Genomic DNA, 22,880 nt, shown 5'->3' with positions numbered 1-22,880 from the left:
AAGGGGGGTAAAGCCCTGTGAGGTGTTGTATGTCCAGCATGGGAGTGTCTGTCTTTGTGCTAGAAACAAAGCCATTGGCTGTTCCTGTTCGTTGCTGAACATCCTAAATGCACTCTCTCTGTGGATTGGGCAAGGCTTCACACTGTCTCTGCTACATCATTTAAACACTCCATATAAAGTTTTAATGAACAGGAAGGGTTCTGGCATGCATGAGAGCTGGTTGTTCTTGCTTGGCCATTCATACCATTAATCTTTACATAGAACCAGCAAACTGAAATGCCATAGATAATGTATTTGTACTCCTGACTCTAAGGCAGAATACCCTATACTTGGAAAAACTTTAATGAGTATCCTTCCTACCTTTCTGTTGAGAAACCTCAAAAGACTCAACAGCCTTTCTTAGAAATACCAATTGTGGGAGCTTTAGCTGCAATTATTTTTCAATGTTCTTACAAGAGAAGGAAAAAGTAAGATGTAAATGCAAAATAATAATGATAATGGCTAAATTAAATTGTGAAACAGGGACATAAGTCATGCTGTTTGTCATACTCTCAAAGTGGAGAGCTTGACAGAGGCCAAGGTATTCTGCACTCAACATGGGTCTGAATTTAGAAAGCTTTGTAAATTCTTGTTGACATAATACAAAATTTAATTATTTTAACACAGAGACATTGGTTAACTGATCACAAAGGAAGCATGAATGCATGCAGTTCCCTTTAAAATGGTTTGCTTGGCTGTGAGGCTAATGCTTTAATGGAATCCAGAGTATAAACAGGCTGTTGATCAAGAGAAAGCACAGCTGGCATGCATACTGTTTTTGGATAACATATGGTTGCTACTAACTCTGTTCAGCAGCCAGTTGCACTGCATCTTGGGATGTGATTCCAGAGATTAGTATTCTGGAGGGAAGGAATAATATAAAGTCTCTATGTTTTGCCTTCTAATGGTGACTTCGAAGTGCCTAATGAATATTTTTTGTACTAATTATTAGTTGTAGAATGACTGGTTAAAATATTAGGAAATAGTCACTTTTAGAGAACTGAAAACTTGCCACATGGTGGCAGATATTGTAGAATCCTCTAAAAATAGGGCAAGAATTAAGTGTCAGTTAACTAAGGATGTCAGATGTCAGAGCCTCTGGTTTAAATCTCAGATATGCATTTATTTACCTAAAACATGTATGCCCTGCCAATTTTCTGTTGTGTAATTTAAGGTACAATACATGGGATTCCCAGGCAGCCCCATTCAAGCACAGTCCAGACCAGTTTAGTTTCAGCAAGGTGGATGTATTCTATGACCTCAGGAAATGACCTGGGAGTCATTTAAGTCTGCTTGAATAGGGAAGAAAGAGTACCTTTTTTATGAACTGCTCCAGCCAAGCTAAGCTCTGAGGGTTTTCATCTGTAGATGAGATAGCAGAATAGGGAGAAAGGATTGAGATGTGGTAATCCCTTGGAAACCTTTGAGAACTGTCTGCTTTACCTGACCAAGAAATAGAACCAGACTGAACAACTTTTAAACACTTCACTGAGAGAAGGTTGGTGGGTGTTGGGAAGGATTACTCTTCCCCTTGAAAGGATGACAATTTTTCTGTGTCCTGAATATGGAGATAGGATGTAAGCTGACAAAGAGCAGACAAATCAAGGAGCCAAACAAGTATTGAAAGTGTCATGGAATAAGTACCGCACATATAATTCAGCAGCTAGTGCTTAGAGCCTCAAAACCCAAGATCAGGGGTAGGCAACATGGTGATGTTTTGGACTATAGCCACTGTAATTGCTGACTATTGGTTGGGGGTGATAGGAGGGGTAATACAGCTATCTGGAAGCCACCCCTGTTCAATATTAATATTGTATCCTTATGAAACATGCCCTTGAAGATCATGCTGTGGAAAACACTTAAATTCAGAAATATGACTGCCACTGGTGAACATGTCATTTATATGACACGTATATTTGTGTTTCAACTCTGACCTTGTACTGGGTTTCAGAGCTTCTTAGCAGTGAAACTTTGCCTTATTTCCAGGTGGCTTTAAAATCCAGCATCTCTGTAGGCACAGATTCTTCTGCTGCACCTAAAATATAACTTAGTCAAAAGATGTACTAGTGATGATTAAATAGATATAAATTAATTTTCAAAAGGCTTTTGACAAAATTGCTTATGAAAGACTCCTAGCATTTTGTATCAGAAATTGTAACTAGGCTTCTTAGGGATTGGAATCTACTGTTTTTTCAAAACTGAAGAATAAGAATGTCATAAAAGAGGAAACTGAGCAATATGATTTAGACTGATAGCACTATACAAGGTATCAGTTTAGTAGCAGTGTGCTTTATAGAGTAACAAGAGAAGACAAGCCTTGCCCTGAGGAGGCTATCATCTAGATTGACAGTGAAGGAGGAGGCAGGCTAAAGGCACATGATTCAAAAGCCCTGATGAACCTAAATAGGTCTGGGTCAGGTGAATACCTGGTTATGAAACTTAACATCATATGCTGCTCTGAGTTCCATCATGGAGAAAACTGTAAAAATCTGCATATCAAGAAATAAAAACATGGAGAAAAGAAAATGTAATGAGGATGCACACATTTCCATAAACTTATACATTATTTGGAGTTAGGACTGAATGAATAAGTCATCAAGCTCATAGTAGAAGATGCAAAATTTCTTTAGGATGGTGGAATCCCACAAAGATTCTGAAGAACTCCCAAGGTTGTGCTCTAAAATGGGTGAATTTTTAAAAATTGGATCTGTAATTCACTCCCGCACACACACATACAAAGGGTATGTCAGTTTGATTAAACAATCTTACTTTACAGTTTTCTATGACATCTATTGTCTGGTCAGTATTGAAGGCAGAATGTTGGACTAGGTGAGCATCCTAACTGGTCCAGCAAAGGAATTACTCTGTTGTGCTGAAATTATTCTGTTGAAATCTATTCAGAGAGCTACAAGCCTTTGCTTGTGTGTTTGTTATTCTGTTTCTTGTCAATAGCCTTTGCAACTCTCTGTTTTTTCCAGCTTTTGTCACTTTGTTAAATGGAGAACAGGCAGAATCAGCCATTAAGAAATTCCACTTAAGCAAGCTGCGAGACAAGGAGATCACAGTACAGCTGCAACCCACGGATGCCCTTCTGTGCATTGCTAACCTGCCCCAGCTTTACACACAGCAGCAGTTTGAAGATCTTGTTCGACCTTTTGGGAACTTGGAACGCTGCTTCTTAGTGTACAGTGAGAAAACAGGACACTCCAAAGGCTATGGCTTTGTGGAGTACATGAAAAAGGATTCTGCAGCCAGGGCAAAATCTGACCTCCTGGGTAAACAGCTGGGAACACGGACTTTATATGTTCATTGGACAGACGTCAACCAGTTGACCCTGGACCTTATTCATTCAAAGTGCTTATGTGTAGATAAACTGCCTCACAATTACAATGATGTGGAAGAATTGAGGCAGACCTTTTCTGCCATATGCCCTCCAGTGTTCTGTCAGGTGAGCACTTTGGGCCACTGGGGAGGGGGTGCCCTTTATGTGTTTGTTCATTGCATTAATGGCTCACTGGAAGATGGTGTCTGCCTTAGGCTCTCTTGCCCAGGGTGTTTGCCAACCAACTGAAAGGGGCTGATGTTGTTTCTCAAGTTGTAAGCAAGTACAGTTAGCATCTGTGAATGGTAGAGCAACATGCCACATTCAGAAAGGATATTTTCCAGCTTCTTGCTTTTTCTTGGCAAGAAAATGGATTGCTTGTCCCAAACATAAAGCATTGTTAAACTGTATGTTCAAGATGTTGCCAAGATTGCAGTTCATTGTGGAATATGTTAGACATGTGCCATTGGAAGAAAAAGAGAGGCTCACTTACTGAAGGTCAGGGGAACGTGTAGCAGGTAGAAGCATAATACTATGGCAAGTCTCATCCATATCCTGTGCAGTTTCAAGCTGTTAGTAACTATTTTGTGATTTTCTCCAAACTTAGAAATATCCTTAAAGATAACTAGGGCTTCAGAACATTTCTAGATGTGACAAATCTCTGTAGTTAGCTATAAGTGTGTCACCTACTCCCCTCTGGAGCTATACCATCTTTTTTTGCTATGAAAAAATGAAGAGGTTACTGGGTAAAGCCTTTATTGGCATTTGATAATAGCATAGGGACAGAGCCCACTACAACAGCAACCAGACTGCTTGTCACACCACTGGTAATAGAAATAGACCCTACACAGACAGTTATGTATGAAAAAGGTGCTCAATTCACATTAATGCAGATAGGATATACTTTTCTAAACAGAGACAATAACTTGGCTGTAAGTATTTCACCATTGCTAATGGCAGGGGTGGGAGCTGCAGAGGCTACACTAGTCTTCTCGGGGATATTTTGACTGTACTGCTAGACTAACTATGATGGGCAAAGTCAAAATCAGCTGGGAACCTTAAGGCAAAAACGGGATGAAGCAAGTCTGTCTTGTGTAGGAATGGGAGAGCTCTGTGATCATCCTATCACTTTCCTCCATCTTTTTTCAGTATGGTTCTTTGACAAAATCAACTCCCAGTCAGGGAAATAACTTCTTACGTGTGTTAAATATATCCTTCTAAGCTCAGTAGGATTTACCGATGCTGAATCAGTAAACCACTAGCCTTGGTTGCTTCCAAGCATATAAAGCAACAAGCTCCTTTCTTCCTTTCATGCTACATTACTCTGCTAACTACCTTTTACTTTTCTTTTGCATAGTTGGCATGTGGTCAGGATGGGCAGCTGAAGGGCTTTGCAGTGCTGGAGTACGAGTCACCTGAGATAGCGGAGATGGTCCAACAGGCCACCAATGGCTTGCCACTTGCTGGGAACCATATCAGAGTCTCCTTCTGTGCTCCAGGTCCTCCTGGGCGAAGCATGCTAGCTGCTCTGATAGCTGCCCAGGCGACAGTAAGGCTCAACCCTCAGTAATATCTCTGACCACCTCCTCTAGTTTGGAAGAAACCTCTCACCACCTCCTCTTGTTGACTGGTCCATCTTGTTCCCCATTTCTGTATCTTTCTCAGAGACTTATATTTTGGCTGGTGCAATGTCTGTTGCAGTTTGGGTTGGGCAAACGTCTGCTTCTCAACAAGGCTTCTGCTTATAGACATCTACTGTATTAAGCAAGGGTAGACTGGACTAAGTAGAAGAAGAGCGGCTTAAGTAGATTTTCGGCTTAATGCATAACAAAGTAATATTTGAATCAAAATAAAATACAATTTGCAGAAGCCAGATGTCCTTGCAATGACCAAAACTGGCAGAAGTTCTTTCTAAATGTTTTGGGTTCTTGCAGTATTTGTAATGTGCAAGCTCCTGTGTAAGTTGTAACGTCAGCTGCATGCCTGCATGCTCCCTTCCTGCCATGATGGTGATGTGATAATTTTTCACTGCTCTGCTTAATTTTGTTACTGTTGCTTTTATAGGCACTTAATCATGGAAAAGGGCTTTTACCTGAGCCCAATCTTCTTCAGATGCTGAACAGTTTAGGGAATCCTACGTCAATCCAGCTTTTACTCAACCCTCTTCTTCATGGAGCCATTGGAGGAAAGCAAGGCAAGTATGAATTAGTGACTTATTAAGGGTCCATTGGAATCGAGCTGCACGATCTTTGGGTTTCCTTCCACTGAGTATGCTGGATTTCCTTGAGCCTGGTGGCATTTGTTAAGCGCTAGATGTGTCATAATTGACTTAGAGATCCATTGTAGCAGAAACAGTCCTTGCTTAGAGGCTTGCCTGGTGGCTTCAGACCCTGGCCATCACTAACAAATAATATTATATAAATATAATATAATGAAGGAGCGCCTCTTCCCTTACATGCCCTCACACCCATAAACATCTGTGGGAGAGGCTCTGCTCTGGGAACCCTCTGTAAAGGAGATAAAAAGAACATTACCCAGAGCAGGGCCTTCTCTGCGGTGGCCCCATATTATGGAATGTGCTGCCTGGAGAGGTGTGCCTGGCGCGGAGTTTATATTCTTTTCGGTTCCAGGTTAAAACCTTTTTATTTAATTACCATTTTAAAAGCTAATATTTTATTGTTGAACAGTCGCTCTTTTTGCTTTCAGTTTCTTTGTCCTTATGTACAGTGGTACCTTGGCTCACGAACTTAATCCATTCCAGGACTCTGGTCGTGAGCCAAATTAAATTTCCCCGTAAGGTTCAATGTAAATAAGGTTAATCCGTTCTGTAACCATTTTTTAAATCAGAAAAACGTGAAGCAAAGTGACAACAACAAAGATCGCGGCCATCCCCCCACCCACCCCAAGCACAAGCATGGCCATCTCCCCGCCCCTCCAGCACAACTGAGATCGTGCCTGTCATCCCTGCAGGTGCCTGTCATCCCGGTGCGCTGGGGGGTGGGGGGGGGAGACGGGTGTGATCGCAGGCGCACTGGGGGAGGGAGAGATGGGCGAAAATGGTGCACTGGTGGTGGGGAGATGGCCGTGATTGCAGTTCCGTTTATGCAGGGAAGGCATGCCTGATCAGAGGTGCGTTTCTGCAGGAAAGACAGGTGGAATTTCTGCCATCTTTCCTATGGCTCTGCTTTGCTGCTCCTGTCTTTCCTGCAGCAGCGTGCCTCTGATCACACATGCCTTCCCTGCACAAAAGCAACTGCAATCGTGGCCATCTCCCCACTGAAGGGAAGGGGAGATGGCTGCAATCTTGGTCGCCACCCAAAGCAGTGTTCGCGACCCAAGTCAAAATTTTTCAGAAATTTTTGTTCGTGACCCAATTTGTTCATGACCCAAGGCGTTCGTGAGCCGAGGTACCGCTGTAATCCTTTATTGAATTTGTTATTTATAAAGATCATTTTATTGTTTGTAATTGTATGTATTGTGAGCCATCCCAAGATGCCAAGGCATGTGGTAACGGCATACAAAAGTTTTAAATAGGTAGGTAGGTAGGGTAGGTCAGGTTCAGGCATACAGTCCTCTACCAAACTTTAAAACTAATAGTCAATATTAAGCACTTACAGCTTAATAAGCAGCTCTTGTTTTCAAATGCTTGTGCTGGATAAAGAATATTAAAAGTGACATCTTTTGCTGATTGCACACACATCACAAAGATGCACAGAATTCCTCACAAGTCAAACAACAGTGGTGCTAGTTCCTACTTCTAACCTACCCAGTGTAGGGCTTGCACCTAGCAATTATAAATGCAGTCAGGTAAGATGAAAGAAAAACTAACTTCAGTCATTGAAATCCAAATTGAATAAAGTGTTCTAATGTCTCAGAATTTGAGCCACTGTCTTTGGTGAAGGTTATGCTGCTGCAATATTTAATTTGTCTTGAGATTTTTCCCATTTACGCAAGAAGTTTTTTTAGGGGGAATCCATCTTGGTTTCTTTTCAGGAATCTTGGGAGCCCCACCATCAGTGCCTCTCCTGACCAACCCAGCCCTGTCCACAGCCCTGCTTCAACTTGCACTCCAAAATCAGACTCAAGCACAACAGGTACTTGTTCTCCAGAACCGGGGCAAGGAGGAGGAGGAGGTCATTCTTGGTTTCTTCAGGGAGTGGGCCATTGTGCATACCTTATGGATGGCTTTTAATTTTTTCTCAAGCTTTTCCTTTCCTTATGCCCAGTGCTCTACCTGTTTCATACAGATGTATGTCTCAGTTCTACAGGAATACCTTTTCTATTGAAAACAAGTACTTTGAGACTATATACATGGGCCAAATGGTCCTGGATTTGATGGGTTTTACACTGCTTCTCTTTGGCCTAACTCCCTCTAGACTTTCAGTTGAGATAGCTTAATGGCATGCAGTTCTCTAGAGCCTCCCTGTGTACAGCTGCAGTGCTGTGGTGAATGACAGGGACCGATTCAGCAGCTGTGGCTGGCTTTTCCTATTCCTGCAGTACAAGAATCTACTCTGCATAACTGCTCCCACAGATAAAAATGTCCTTTGGGTAACTGTATACACCAAGAGTCTGAAGTGGGCTCTTGCTCGCCAACTGCATTCTCCTTTCTAACGCTTATGGCTTTTAGTGACCCTGTCTCTGGTCTCTCTTTGCTTTCTGCTCCAGAAGGCATTTCTTGGAAACTTGCTCTTAGTCCAAAACCAGGTCTGGACACAACTGCTGCAGAACAAGGAAAACCAGGCCATATTCCATGTGAGTGGTAGGCCTGGCCTGCGTGTGGAAATCATGCTGTGTGTGTGTGTGTGGGCACAGTCCATGAAAGGGGGATTGCAGTGACCATTCTCCAGCTTTAACCACATTCTTGTCTCAATGGGAAGGATGTGCTAGATAGCATACCTGTCTATATGGGAGAATTCCTTCTGTTTGAACCTCTATACCCCACACTTTCAGAGGGGCAGGCTGTGAGTTTAGTATGTGGGGTAGGATTAAGAGATGTGCCCAGTTCCTTTAGCATCACTCTGCAGCTGGGCCAGACATAGCAGCTCTTGAAGGTAAACTGGGAGGATGCTAGCGCTTCCTCTTGTATCCAGGCTCGCTTCATTGCTGATGCATCCCCTTCCGCTGCTGCTTCCTCCCCTTAAAATTACACTGAAGTGTAATGTGTTTCCAGAGATTATTAATTTCAGAGACCGTTGTGTGCCATCCATGGGGCTGTAGTGATGTTATCTCATGTGCACCAAGAAAAAATGTGTTTAGTGAAGTGGACCAGTTCACTTGTTGCTCTGGACATGGTGGTTTGTGTCTTTGTAAAAAGTTTGCAGTGTTTAGCATGGATCAGTGAGGTAGCAGAATTACTTGCAGTGCTGCAGAATATGAATGGGCCTGTTAAATGCACCTCAGTCTCACAAATAATGCTAGTAGTTCACCGAACAAGATTGATCCAGACCCATAAAACGTGAGCAACGCAAGCTTCCTCCTCTTGCCTTCCTGTGCACCTTCTTCTGAATATCTTGTGCATAGCAAGAGCGCTCTTCTTTCCTTAATAGATTGTTTTTGGGCACTCTTGCAAACAACTGCTTGTCTGGTTACAGCCTTCTGTCCTCAACACTCTGGGTTTCAAGACATGACTTCTGTTCTTTTACATCCTTTACCTGTTGATGAATGTCTCTAGGTCTGCTAGTTTGCATTGGTTAGGGTGAACTTAAATGGCAATTAAACAGCCTTGAAGGTGGCAGTTTTCCCGACCCTTAATGCTGTTAGTGTGAGCCCACCTGTCTCTATGCAGGGCATGGCCAGAGCTTAACAATGTGTAGCTGAGTCCCAAATAGGAGTAACTTATTCACTCATAACAGTGTCACAAGTAAACTGTGGCTGCTGGTGCTTTCCTTGTTACTTTCAAGGCTAGCTTTGAAAGGCTAACACACGCTGCAGAAGAACTGGAGGCAGTCGCTGTTCATCTTCTCACAGTAGTGGGCAAAAGCTACAATTTGTGCAGTGAATATCTGTTGTTGTTGTGTTGTATTTAGGCCACTTGTGACAGTTAAACTCACACCCAGGTCATCCCTTACAAATGACTTAGATCAATTCCATTTTCCAGGACAGCTGTAAAGGCCCACCTGCCTTGGGATAGTCTATATCTGAACATGGCTTGCAAGGAGGAGTGTGAGAATGCTGCATTGTCTGGGCATAGTTTTTGCCAAATGGTCTGCTCAGTGTCTCAGTTTCTCTGTCTTAGAGCATCTCAGTTCACCTGCATGGTGTGGGTTTAGTTGATTTCTTTCTGCTTAGTGTCTTATGCCAATCAGATCAGTTTGCTGCCAGTGTGCCCTGCACATTGCCTTTAGCTGCTTGCAGTGAACTTATGGTTTGGCTCTGTTTGTCTTCTAGCACACATAGTCTTGCCTTCTATCTGAGTTGTTGAACCTGTTACTTGTTGCAGAAACCAGGAATCTTGGGAGAGTCTCCTTTGGGTTCCTTGCAGCATGGTGCTCTGGGAATGCCAAACACACCAGCTTCTCAGGCAGGAAATCAGTTACTGGGTGAGATGTCTTCAGGTAAGTACCGTGCACTATGACAGTCATACCAGTAGCCCTTTGAATTTCCAATATTGGAGCAGTGACTTCTACCAGAAGTAGTGCTATTCTGGTTAATAAAGTGAGTGCCTGGGGAGTGAAGAGGGAAAAACTCATGGAACAAAAAAGGAACACAGAAAGATGATCCTGGTGTGGTTTATCTGTTGGGTGGAGTTTGTTTTCTCATTCAGCATAACTATTTAAATTTTCACCTTAGTCAACCAACTCAGGTTCTGAGAACAGAGTGCTTATTTGGGTAAAGGTATCAGAGGCTCTCCTTGGATTAGGAGATTAGTTTTTGGAATTAAGTGGAAAGGGACAGGGTATTTGGTATAATTTTTGCTGTTCTTCATATTAAACTTGTTGGGAACTCTTAAAGCATGGTTTTATTTTTCAGAAGGAGGTTCTGAGAACAGGCACAGCCCATTCTGAGACCAATGAATAGAATGGATTATCAATCCAAACAAAAAACTGTGGTAGGCTGTCCAGTGCTCCTCACAGTTAAAAAATAGGGTGGAAGAAAGAGATGAACAGAATCCAAGCAGTTCACAAGACAACAATTTGAACATCAACAAGCTACATTTCAAGAAGGGATTTGCATTTATTTGTACCTAATTTCATTTGCATTTAGTGTCACTCCTCTTAATAAAGTTTGGCCTCACTGGGTGCCAGAACAAACCCTGGGAGGGAGTTGGAGTTGACTCCTGTGCATTGGAGGTACTCCAATCTCCCCCCCCCCCCCCCCCCCCCCCCAAATGCAGACAGATCTTAGATTTGTAAGAACACATTTGCTTCCCCAGACTTTGGTGGGAGACCAGCGCTGGACATAAGTGTGGCCTAGGAACATTAGCTGGAGAGAGCAATATGCCATTCTCAGCCTAAAAGAGTGGTTGGTAAAGTTGGGCCAGATTTGCATCTCTTGGGTCCAAAGCCTCCTTGACATTTAAAAGGCAGCAGAAGAGAAAATGGCTTCAGAGGGTGATGCCTTCCGAAGCCACTCTTTCTCCAAACATCACCCTCCAAGGCTAGTACAAATTTCCACAATAGCTTCAAGGGTAAGTACAAAGGGCATGTACCCCTTGTCTTTTGAGCTTTTGTGTTGTATGCTTGGAAAATAAAATATAGGCTGGTTCACTGACTGTCATTGTGAATGCCAGTCTCCACACTCTAGTCATCAGTCAGCCTGGCAACAGCCTTCTTGTTGCGTGAATTGATAGCTGTCCTTAGAACTTCTCTCTACTGGTTGCAGCTTCCTCCAGCCATTACCTGAACTTGCATGCCAGCTCTGCTATAGAAACAATATGGAACTATGTTTAGCAAAATTGGGTGATTTTTTAAAAAATATTTGCAATCAGTTAAATAAACACTTCGGTTGATTTTAATCTGTGAACTTTTTATACAGATAGGGTCTGATCAGGAGTGTTGTCTTGTGCATCTGGTCTTCATTCCTCCTGCAGCCCTCTGTGGCTTAATTGGTTTGGCAGGGTAAGAGAGAACACGCAGAGTTTGGGTAGTGGTGCAGGAAGAACATTAAGTGCCATGCTTCAGTGAAGGGGTTGGTTACTTGATAGCCAAGGGAGCCTCCTACTTAGTCTCTGTAATTCTGTCTCACAGGCCTACTTACTGGCAGGAAACCATCAAGTTTGTTATTAAACGATGGCATCTCCAGATGGGCATTCTGTTTTTCACAAAATACTGGAACCTGATGAAATAAGAGGTGGACATTTGACTAGTAAATTCATCCCAGCTCAGCTGGGTTCCAAAATGGCTTAGTGTGTGTTCTCTCTGCAGGTAGTGCTCTTCCTGCTGATACTACCCCAGGACCTGTGAAGTCGCCAATCCTACCTTCAGGAAGCCTGCCCTTGCCTTCCTTTATGGGGCCACTGGGCATGGAGAGAGATAACTCTGTGATGGGGGCCCAGACTCCCCAGTTGACCCAACCTGGCCTGCAAGGCCTCACCACCTCCATCCTTGGCTCTGTGATCAGTGGACTTCAGAAGCCAAAGCAGACAGAAAATGGGCCTCCCTCAGCTAGTGTAAGTGTGGGGCCATCACTGCCCTTCGGTGAGAATTCTCCTACACAGTGCATGTTTGCATTAGGGAAAATCTGAGTATCAGTTAATGGTGCCGTTCTAGCCTTTATTATTGTGCCAGCATATTTAGAAACATGTGAAACAAAAGGCTGGGTTTTGTTGGGCTGGAGCTCTTTGCTCTGCATTACATATGAACCTCCAGTCATATTCTCTCTTCCCCTTCATCTCCCCACTTTCACCCATAGCTCTTCTCCTGTTCTAGAATTCTTCCATGCTTTGTAATTATAATGCCTGCACAAATTCAGATACTGTAGTAAAAGCTGAACAAGAGAATGCAAAAGGAACCATTATATCTGGACGATCATTACTAGAATAAAGGGTTTTTGCTAGTTTTTGTTTGTTTGCTTTGAGGTTGTAGGTAAACAACAACTGTGAAAGAAAATCACTGCAATTGCTTTGCCTAGTCTATCCTTCTCTAATCAGTTCCTTGTATGTTTGTACATACTCCAGATTTCAAAAAAACAAACAAACAAAAAAATCTGCCTAGCATTATTGAAACAAATAAGTCACACAGCCCAGGACTCATCATTAAGTCCAGCATAAAACATGATCTTATTTTACAAAATGCATTCACCCTTCTCCTCTCTTAAATAGCCACTTTTATGGCACAACCGGTGTGCCTTGCCCCCACTGAAGTTCAGCACGCTAGGAAATTCTGTTCACTGTTGTTTCTCTTGCAGGTCTCTTTGCTAGGAGAACCACCAAAAGACTTCAAGATTCCACTGAATCCCTACTTAAACCTGCACAGCCTTCTCCCTACAGGCAAGCTTGGAGGTAAGAAGACAGCTCAGGGAGAACAGGGGAATATTGTATTTGGCACAAAAAAAGCTGATCGTTCTGGCCAATACTTGTTAGAAAATCTAAATCCTAATGTGTGGTGAGCAAAGGTTATCTCTCTTTCTGGGGCATGATTACCAAACAATCACATTAGCTTCTCCTGGCTTGTGGATTCTAGAATAGTATACAGAGCTCAACAGTCTGGATTTTCTATCTGTTTTTTTTTTTTTTTTTTGCTTGTGTCTTTCGTGTCACCATCCTAAGCTTGAATGTTTTTTTAATAAAAAAATCTTTCATATAACTTATGTCAGTGCTATAAAACTTTATTTTGGTGAATATGTGCAAATCCAAATTCCAAAATTCCAAACTGAAAGATAGTTAATAGGAAATTAAATCCTTTTGATTTCATTGCTGCGTGCTGGCAGTCCCCAAATTACAAATGTCCAAGTTATAAACATCCTGTACTTACAAATGAACTGCCATACAACCTATTAATTTAAAAAATACTGCAGAAAATAGTTATTACCATAGAAATAGAGGAAGTTAAAGGGGAGAGAAAGGGAGGCCTCCAAAGCATGCCTTCCTGCCCTGCCCATCCAGAAAGGGAAATTTCCTTGTTGCAAACAGGAGGCACTGGCAAGCTTGGGTGGGAAGGGGGCCAAGACATATTCACAGTTTTCCCACTTTCATGGGAGTCCTGTACCCCTAATCCTCCCACAAATGTGGAGGGCCAACTAAACATGATCCAGCTTACATATAAATTCAACATAAGGATGAATTTCAGTTTTCTCAGGAATTCATTTGTAACCTGGGGACTGCTTGTATTGCTAAGTGTATTTTTGAGTTGAAATGTAACTAATCTTTCACAGTGGGGTTTAGCCTCAGGCTGATGCAGTTAAATATTTTAGAGCCAGAAATCACCCTCAAGCTCTCCAGGCAGGTTTCCTTAAGCATGCCTCACTCTCCTGATTTGGGTTCTTTTTTATTTTTTAATCAATTTTCAATCTAATATACTACCAAAATAGCACTACATTTAGAATAGAAACATATAAGTCAACACATACAATTAAAATTATTCTTACAATACTGTGCCTCCCACCACCAGGACCCAGGATACATGTTACAGATGAAAAAAAAAATCCTCTTGCAAAAATTTCAGGTTGTTCCCCCTTTCCAGGACTGTAATTATTCTTTTAACAGCTCAAATCCTTTCCCTTTTTTAAGGACATACTTGATTAATACACCCCAAATATCATTAAACTTATTTTTCTTCATATGTCCTTTTCTTACTTTAATATCATATGTTAAATTGTCATTAATAATGATATCCCAAACCTCCCTAAACTAATCACACAATTGGTAATCATATTTTACTTTCCAATTCTTAGCTATAATTAATCTTGCTTCAGTTACTAAATTTGTAATTATTATTCCACTTCCACTGTTTCTTATCAAATATTGAAAGTAATGCAATCTCAGGGCAAATGTCTGTATTTAGACTTAACATTTTACTACAATCTTTAAAATCCTCTTTCCTAAATTTCATTATATATTCACTTTCCTATCACATATGAAAATATGTACCCATTTCATGACCACATCTCCAACATAAATTGGAGTATTTGTTATCTATACAGTTCAACCTCACCAGAGTTAGGTACCACTTCCATACAATTTTATATTTTTTTCTTTATTCTTATTCTAACCTTACATTTTAATATCCTCTTTCTCCAAATATTTTCCTAATCTTTATTACTAATATTTGTGGGGTGAGAAGGCAACCACATCTTTGGTTTTCTAACCTAGTTGTGCATGTTAATGGTCTCCTCCATCTTTGCAGGTGGGGCTAGTAAAGGATTCAGCTTGAAGACTGGTGTTCTTGGCAATGTTTCCAACCCCAGACTTCCACAGGCCTCCATCTCTGACCCTGTGCTGCCCTCACCTGGGTTGACAGGAGAGAACTGTTCCTTTGACTACCAGCCAGTGAGTACCGTAAAATCCTTTGGAACTGTGGCTTTCTAAGACCACACAATTTTGGGTGAAGTGACATGCCAAAACATAAAAGCTCAAATTATATGAGTTTGCAAAGTGAGCAAACAAAATGGGTAATATGACTGGCATATCTCTTCATATGTGTGGTGGTTGTCTTTTCCAGTACTGGAGGCAGTATGGCTGGGAATACCAGTTGCTGGGAAAGATGGGTGGGAGAGTACTGTTAAACTCACATTCTACTTGTGGCTGTCCCACAGGCAGCTGGTTGGCCACTAAATGAACAGATACTGGACTAGATGGACACTTCATCTTTCCTGCATGGTTCTTGTGTTCTTATCTCATCGTAAAAGTGCAATGTCAATAATTTTGGCAGGGGGTATTTGTAGAAGCTGGCAAAATAATTGGGCAAGTAATTAGTCTGTCTCCAGTTACAGGTCTGATATTGATATATGACAAATTAAGTGACAAACTATGAAAAGAATGTTTTTTTATGGACAGCGCCATGGCTTCTCAATCAATTGGAAGACACCATGCAAATCCACATTACAGCAATGGCATTTCAGGGTCTGGTCAACCCAAGTCAAAATGGCAACTGGAATGCTAACTATAGGGAAGATTTCTAAACAGCCTGGCAACAATTTGAAACTTATGCAATTAGCACAAGGAATTTTAAAAACCACCACAGACTCACATTGAAATATGGCAAGATTTGTTATGGTAACAGGATGTGATTAGGATAAATCTTTATCTGGTTCATGGGGTAACTGGCATTTCCCAGCTCACATTCTTTGCTGTAATTTATACCTATTTAGTCCTACTGATTTGTCGTTTTAGGGCATTGTCACAAAGTGCTTAGTCTAAACAGGCCCTGAATTTGAATCTTCTGCCCTTTGTGGTTTTTTTTTCTTCCATAAAGCCAAAATCTGCATAACATTAGTTTTAGGGGCCCTTTTAGGTCCTACACTGGGGAGCAAAAGACAATTAAATGCATATAATCTTAGTCTCCTTTGAAAGGTAAGAGTCTGAGGTTAAAACCTCCGAAAATAAAAATCAAAACCATTAAGAGACATTTATTTTTTCCCAAGTACGATACTAACTTTATGCACATTTTTTGTGGGGGAGGCAGATGTTGTTATTATACCTAACTTCAAGAAAGCTTACACCTAAATTATCTGTACTTCCTGATAGCTGGAAGCCATTCTTATGCTGATTAAAACATCCTGGGGAAACATTCAGCCAGAATAAATGGCTTTCATATACAGATTTATCTTGCCCAAGGTGCTTTTTCTGGGGTAACAAAATAACCCCACATGCAACTATGCTATTTTTTGTTGACACAGGATGAAGGTAAATGAGTATTAAATAAATATTTTGGAATCATAGTTACCTGCGATATATGCTACTCTTGCTTAAATTGATTCCATCTATTTTCTTTCAAAAGGACTTGGGATCACGAATATATGCCCAGAGCAGAGAGACAGGAGCCCAGCTGCCTGGATTTGCACAAAACAAGCAGAAGGTAAACATCCATTGTATTAAATGGATTAAAGACTGGTGGCCAATAACCCTTTCTTGGGCAAGGTGTTCTAGCAGGTGGTTGCCATGCAATACCAGGCACTCTTGGAGGAAACTGACCATCTAGATCCATTTCAGTTCAGTTTCAGGCCTGGTTTTGGGACAGAAACTGCCTTGGTCACCCTGTGGGATGACTTTTGCTGGGAGGGGGCGGGGCAGTCCTTGTTGGTTCTCCTGGACCTCTAAGTGGCTTTTGCTCCATCAACCATGGTATCCTTCCTGATAGGCTGGCCAAGCTAGGGGCCAGAGGCACTGCTTTGCACTGGTTCTGTTTCTGCTTGGCTAGCTGATTCCAGAAGGTGGTGCTGGGCAATTATGGCTCTGTGCCATGACAATTATGCCATGGAGTACAGCAGGGTTCCATTTGATTCCCATGCTGTTTAATATTTACATGAAACCACTGGGAGGGGTCATCTGGAAGTTTGGGCTGAGATATCACCAGTGTGCTGATGACACCCAGCTCTACCTCTCTTTCTCATCTGATCCAGGTGAGGCGATGATGGATCTGAATCAGTGCCTGGATGGTGTGATGGTCTGAATGGGGGCCAGTAAATTGAGGCTTAATCCAGATAAGATGGAGGTGCTCTTGGTAGGCAGGTCATCTGTCCCAGTGAGTGATATATACCCTGTTACAGTCTCTCTCTCTCTCACGCATGCATGCAGGAGTGAGCAAACAAACTTAGGAAATCTCAAGGTTTGCAGAAGTACACAAACATTTAGAAAAAAAAATAAATAGCCCAGTTGCAGTACAGATGATTAACTCTTGTTGGAGGAAGGGTAGGTGTTTCATTGCACAAGGAAGAGAGGTTTGCTAATGAGCACCCCCAGACCAGGTATTTAGAAGGTCACCCTGAAAGTAGCTGTGACCATTTTGCCCTGCTTGTGCACGCAGCAGTTGCATAACTCTTGACACTGTTGCAAGGTGGAATGTTGATCTGTGGGCAGAACATATCTGGCAATGCTTCTGCCACTCCGCAGTGCTGAACTGGTGACAGCTCCTTGTTGCTATCCACTTTTTTCCTTAGCAACAGTATTGAGTGCAAGCTGCAACCTTGAGTAACACTAAGCCTGGTAGCAGTGGTGTGGTCTAACCATTTTCTGTTGTTCCTTGCCTCCTTGTGACATAGTGGGGGTGCAAGAAGCTCTGCCTACAAACAGCTGGTGTGAATTCTGCTTCTCTTTCAGGTGTCGTCACCCGGGTTTGAGCGGAACAGCTTGGGAGCCCCTCTGCCTCCCTTCTATGCAGGGTCTCCAACATCCTATTTCACTAGTGGTCTTCAAGCTGGACTCAGGCAGAGCCACTTGAATAAAGTAAGACCTGAGAATTGGATTTGTTCTGTGTGTCAGGAATCAACCTGGAATAGCTTTGAGTGTTACCCTGTAGTCACATGCACATTCCTTTTCTTCAGTGGGTATATCACCCCCTGCCACTTGCAACCTTCTCCCAGCTGTGATAAGCTCATTACTTTTGAGTTTAAGGTCACCAGTTTTCTGTTTTGACAACAGCTTGCTTGTTTATGTGCACAGCTGAAGATGGAGGTGGCTAAACTTTAGTACAATGTGGTCAGAACAAATAGCAACTTCCAGGTGTGACCAGCCAAAGCATATGAACTGCAGTTCTTGCTAAAGAAACATGAACACAATGCAATTTGTGAGATGTCGCTGTTATGTAAAAATATATATTGGAATGTATATGGAAAGGAAAAAATAGTAGGCTGCCTTGAGACTGGGCACAGTTCTTAAAACCTTTTAAAGAAGGTTTTCTGGGGGCCCAGAGTGACTTGAGCATGTTACCTTCAAGAGCAAATATGCTTCCCCCATAGCATACCATTTTGCATTTGATTACTTTTTTCAAAGGCACACTGATCTGGTGTTGTGGGAGGGTAGCTTCTGTTCAAACATGAATCCTATGGGCATAGAGAAGGCTTTCTGAATCCTATCCAGTAAGATCAACATGAGGTAGACTATATTCTTATTACTAAGAATATGAGCCTGGAACTGTAGACCCTTCTGTACTCTTTGGTCGGTCTAAATCACATACATCAAGGGGCATTAACACAAAGCCTGTGGCTGTGATGCACCAGCCTCTGAAGCAGCACTGAGATTCAGCAATGCAGTGGCAAGCCTCACCCTTTCCCCAATGGTTTGCCACTGAATTTTGGCAGTTGACCACTGGAGAGGGACACATTTTCCTTGTTTTCAGAAATTGGTGTTTTGCTGCTAGATTTCAGTAGCAAACTTTATGGAGGATAAAACTGAGAAATGTATCTTGTTTCAAGCTAAATTTGTTGTTTCTAATCCTCTGTAGCAATTTGTTGCTGAAATTAAGTAAGAAAGCACCATGAATGGGGGATGGGGGGGGCGTTCCTGCGTCAACAGGAATGTGGGCTGGGAAGGAGCCATGCAATTTAAAAAGTCCAAATCACACCTGTATGCAGCTGACTGCAACTTCTATCAGCCAAGCATAATAAGGACACCAGGCTGGGAAGGACTGACAGAGTATATTTCACTTAGGAGGCTGCAGTGGAAATTGAAATGCTGGTTTTCCTGTTTGGTTCTGCACTAGTAAGGCCTGCATTTCCCTCTGTGTTCATGAAGGATTCTAGAGATCTTCTTTAGCTTCTCTCCCTGGATAGTGGAACAGTATCAATGAAGCCTTCTAATCAAATATGATACTATTCTGTCTTTCAGGCTGTCGGGATGCCTCCTGTGAGTACAGGAGAAAGTATCCTGGGTCTAGGACCAACTAGTCACTCGCAGGGCACATACTCAAAGGTGAGATGATGCAGTCAGGGAGTAACTCTGAAACCTTTAGGTCTTCCATGTTGTCTTAACATTGCCCTAATATGGCTTCTCTTCCTTCTCACCCCCATCTTCATTTTGCAGACTCCAGTTGGTGGCCAAAAGCGGGCCTTTTCCCACCTCCTCCCATCACCAGAGCCAAGCCCGGAAGGCAGCTATGTTGGTCAGCATTCTCAGGGTCTCGGAGGGCACTACGCAGACTCCTATCTGAAGCGAAAGAGGATATTTTAATCTTAGTTTCTGGCTGGAGCACTCTTCTTTCTCTCCCTACCCCCCAACCTAACTGTGTTCATTTTTGTAAAAATGTTTTTAATGTTTTGCTTTATTTTTATTTTTAAGCCTATGTGTAAAGGACTTGGCTTCTGAGCTTGGGGTCCGGTACAAGCACATTCTGGACTTTGAAGATGGATCTTTGGTGCTTTTCTCGAGCAAACACCCCTTTCCTAGCTAAGGCTATTTGGGCAATCATGAGAAGTGTTATCAAGTTCCAGACAGCCCGCTGCTGCCTGTCAGTCAGCTGGACCAAAATGAAATGAATGAATTTTCTTCCTTGGGCTCCTTTGTGTACTGTTTTCTGATTGCCATCTATCCTACCTGCAAGGACCCTGTCTTCTAAAGAGAGAGGACTTCCCTGCCTTAAATCTGCTTCTAGCAAATGAATGTACCTGAATTCTGTAGGTGCCTCTGGATGTGCTGCAGTGTGATGGGGTGACTGCTAACAGGAAGAAGGTGGCATTAGAGGACCCTTGTGCCATCTTGGGACACCTTTTCCAATCTGCTGCAGTTCATCAATCTCCAGTATGCTCCTGGGGCCCTTGACTCTCCGGTCTCCCCACAACCCTCCTTTCTCTTTTTTTAAAAATGTTATGTTTGTTTTACTCAGTTTGGTAATTATAGTTTGTAAACTACCTTTTTAAAAAATTTTCATGGTTTTAGTTACTTTTTAAATAGCTTAGGAGTGTGGGATCCTGAACAGCATCCATAAATCCTTGAATGATTTCATTTAAAAAAATCTTTTGCCCTCCTAGGTGTGATGTGTATTTTTCAGGGTAGACCAATTCCTTCTTTGAGTGCAAATGAGGGTTGTTGTTTTTTTTAGTGCATTGTTCTATTTTGACAAGTGTCTTAATGCTGATCCTCTGGTCTGATACCTTTCAGGCCAAACTTCTGTAGCTGGGACAATCTTTGGGCATTGCTTTCTAGGGTGATTTAGAATGTTGTGCAGCAATTCTGTATCTTGGTCGCAACAGGACACATCTGGCTTTTTGACATCACACAGTTTTTGAAGCTGCGCCAGCGCTTGAGCAAAGTTCAGACACTGAAGCCAGTTCCAATGAACTAGCAGTTTTGACTTCTTAATGGGCTATAAAAGTTTCTCATTTCCCTTATATGAGCTGAGGGAGGATAGAGGGAAAGCATCAGTACGGTCCCTGACCAAGGCCCAGTTTAGCCTGCTACAGAAGCAGATAGCTGAGTTGGTTGCTTTTAAAGTGACTTTGGTTTAGGATGGGCAGTATTTCCATATTGCCTATTCTTGATGAAGACCTATGTGGGGTTATTTTAAGACAGAATGAGGGTTTGTGGCCTTCTCCCTGGGGAATATAGAAGTCTGCTTATACATGGCACACTTTTTCTGTTTTATAAACATGCTGTTTCTACTGTAGATACTGGCTGGTTTGCTGTATTTGTCATGGGATTGTAAATCTCTCAGCAGCTGGATACTAACTTTCCAGAGTAAAACTATATTTATATCAATTCTTGCCTTGCATTCTGACTCTGCTGCATTACACTCACATGAAAGTGTCTGTTTGTAAGACTGGACCTAAGTGCTAAGAAGCTGCTGAGCAAACCAAAGGAAGAAGAAGTGGAGTGGGTGGGGAGGATTGCAGGCACAAATACAGGCAAGCAACAGCTGTGGGCCATCTTTCTTCTTCCTTCAGTAACCTTCTCTCTTGTAAGTTTTTACTTTTGTTGATGGCCTAAACAGCTTCAGATTTGGGCAGTATAGAATTGAATTGATTCAGAGTGGAGTCACACCTGCCTCCCTGGTGTGTGTGTGTGGGATTTCCTTTCAGCCTTCTCTGCCTTTCAGGGCTTCATGGACCATGAGAGATCTCAGTGGCCATACATGTGGGGTAGCTTTGATGTAATGACTATTAACACATAGCCTGGGGCTTAGAATTAAGCTGCAGGAGACACACTGCATTTTTACAAAAGCCACTTAAAGAATAAGCTTGAGTTAGGTACAGAATGAAGAAGGCTTCAGAATAGAGGTGATGTTATGAGGTAGCTGAGCCTGGCTGGCTCTATCAGTCAGTTGAGAAATGGATTGGAAACTAACTAGGGCAGGGTGGAATGGAAGGGGTGTTCTTTAGGGACTGGCTGGTGTTGATGCAGTGGAACGCTATAGCTTTGCCACAAATACAGTGGTACCTTGGCTCACGAACGCCTCAGTTCACGACCAAATCAGGTTGCGAACAGAAATTTCAGAAAAAAATTGCCTTAGGTTGTGAACTCCACATCAGGTGACGACTGCATCACACCCATCTTCCCTGCCTGAGCATGATCGCAATCGGTCTATGGCCGCGGTCGAGCTTGTGCAGGGAAGACGGGCATGATCGTAGTCATGCTCAGGTGGCGGGGTGGGGGGGGAGATGGCCATGAGCTTTGTTGTTCTTTGTCGCTCTTTTTCAAATTTTTGTGATTTACAAAATGGTTACAGAATGGATTAACCTTATTTACATTGAACCTTATGGGGAAAATTGACTTGGCTCACGACCAATTTGGGTCATCACCAGAGTCGTAGAACGGATTAAGTTCATGAGCCAAGGTACCACTGTACCACCATGCAGACATATTACATTTATGAGTAGACAAAAGTCTACTATCACCTCTCAATTCAGTATTAACCAGTCTTGTATACTTAAAATACTAACCTGCCACCATAATGCTTCAGAAACCTATGGTATTTGGTCCCAGAGGATGTGATGGCTGGTAGCAATGTGAGCCCAAAAAATGGGGAAAGGTAAGATAAGTCACCTTGATGCTACCTCACATCCCAAAGCAGGGAAGGAGTTCCCTCCCACGTGGTGTGTATGTCTGATTTGCAGGAGTCCTGCCAAGTGAAGTGAGGAGAAGAGCAACCATTCCAGGACACCCTTTTCTGCCAGTTACTTTCAGACATCACAGAAGCACTGAGAGAGCTGATCACAAATTTCCACTACTTTGAAATGGATTCCTTTGAAATAATAAAAAGTAATCACCAGTCTCTTGAATCCTTTAGAGCTTAGTTCTTAGCTAGAAACCACTTTAGCCTTTTTATATCATGTTTGTGCAGTGACACAAATTTAGCAAAAAAATTCTGTGCAGCTATATTTCAGAAATTAAGGCTTCAGTATGAGGTGCAATGGCATTCATACCATTTCCTTAGTGTGTTGACATTCTGCCCATGGCAAATATGTAAATTTATACAAAATGATACTAACTATGCAAGTATACGTGCATTACATTAGCTTGTTGTTCATTATAAATGACAGATGTTTAAGCTTTTGCTCACCTGAAATCAGAATCACAGAATAGTAGACTTGGAAGGGGCCAAGAAGGCCATTGGGTCCAACCCACTGCTGTTGAAGGACACCAGTTATCTATCCCACTCAGATGGCTGTACAGTTTCTTTTTGAATGTCCAGTGTGGGAACACCCACCA

At 42.3% G+C, this 22,880-nt stretch overlaps 1 protein-coding gene across 4 annotated transcripts in view; it reads left to right on the top strand.

Moving 5' to 3' along the window:
- RAVER1 (ribonucleoprotein, PTB binding 1) overlaps positions 1-20,930 on the top strand; it is a 38,021-nt gene extending 17,091 nt beyond the window's left edge. For 2 of the 4 annotated variants that reach the window (XM_044443793.1, XM_044443795.1), the window contains 13 exons: positions 3,018-3,487; positions 4,719-4,910; positions 5,426-5,555; positions 7,355-7,455; positions 8,030-8,116; positions 9,804-9,918; positions 11,728-11,972; positions 12,710-12,803; positions 14,647-14,789; positions 16,240-16,317; positions 17,559-17,684; positions 19,065-19,148; positions 19,260-20,930. In XM_044443793.1, coding sequence (XP_044299728.1) covers positions 3,018-3,487; positions 4,719-4,910; positions 5,426-5,555; positions 7,355-7,455; positions 8,030-8,116; positions 9,804-9,918; positions 11,728-11,972; positions 12,710-12,803; positions 14,647-14,789; positions 16,240-16,317; positions 17,559-17,684; positions 19,065-19,148; positions 19,260-19,406 — 2,012 coding nt within the window. In that variant the 3' untranslated portion in view covers positions 19,407-20,930. The other 2 variants (XM_044443794.1, XM_044443797.1) reach the window with 2 other exon arrangements.
- Positions 20,931-22,880: the final 1,950 nt, after the last annotated feature.

Source organism: Varanus komodoensis, unplaced genomic scaffold (genome assembly GCF_004798865.1).
Source record: "Varanus komodoensis strain SLA01 unplaced genomic scaffold, ASM479886v1 scaffold42, whole genome shotgun sequence".
NCBI classification, from domain to species: domain Eukaryota; kingdom Metazoa; phylum Chordata; class Lepidosauria; order Squamata; family Varanidae; genus Varanus; species Varanus komodoensis.
This window is presented reverse-complemented; position numbering and strand designations above follow the sequence as displayed.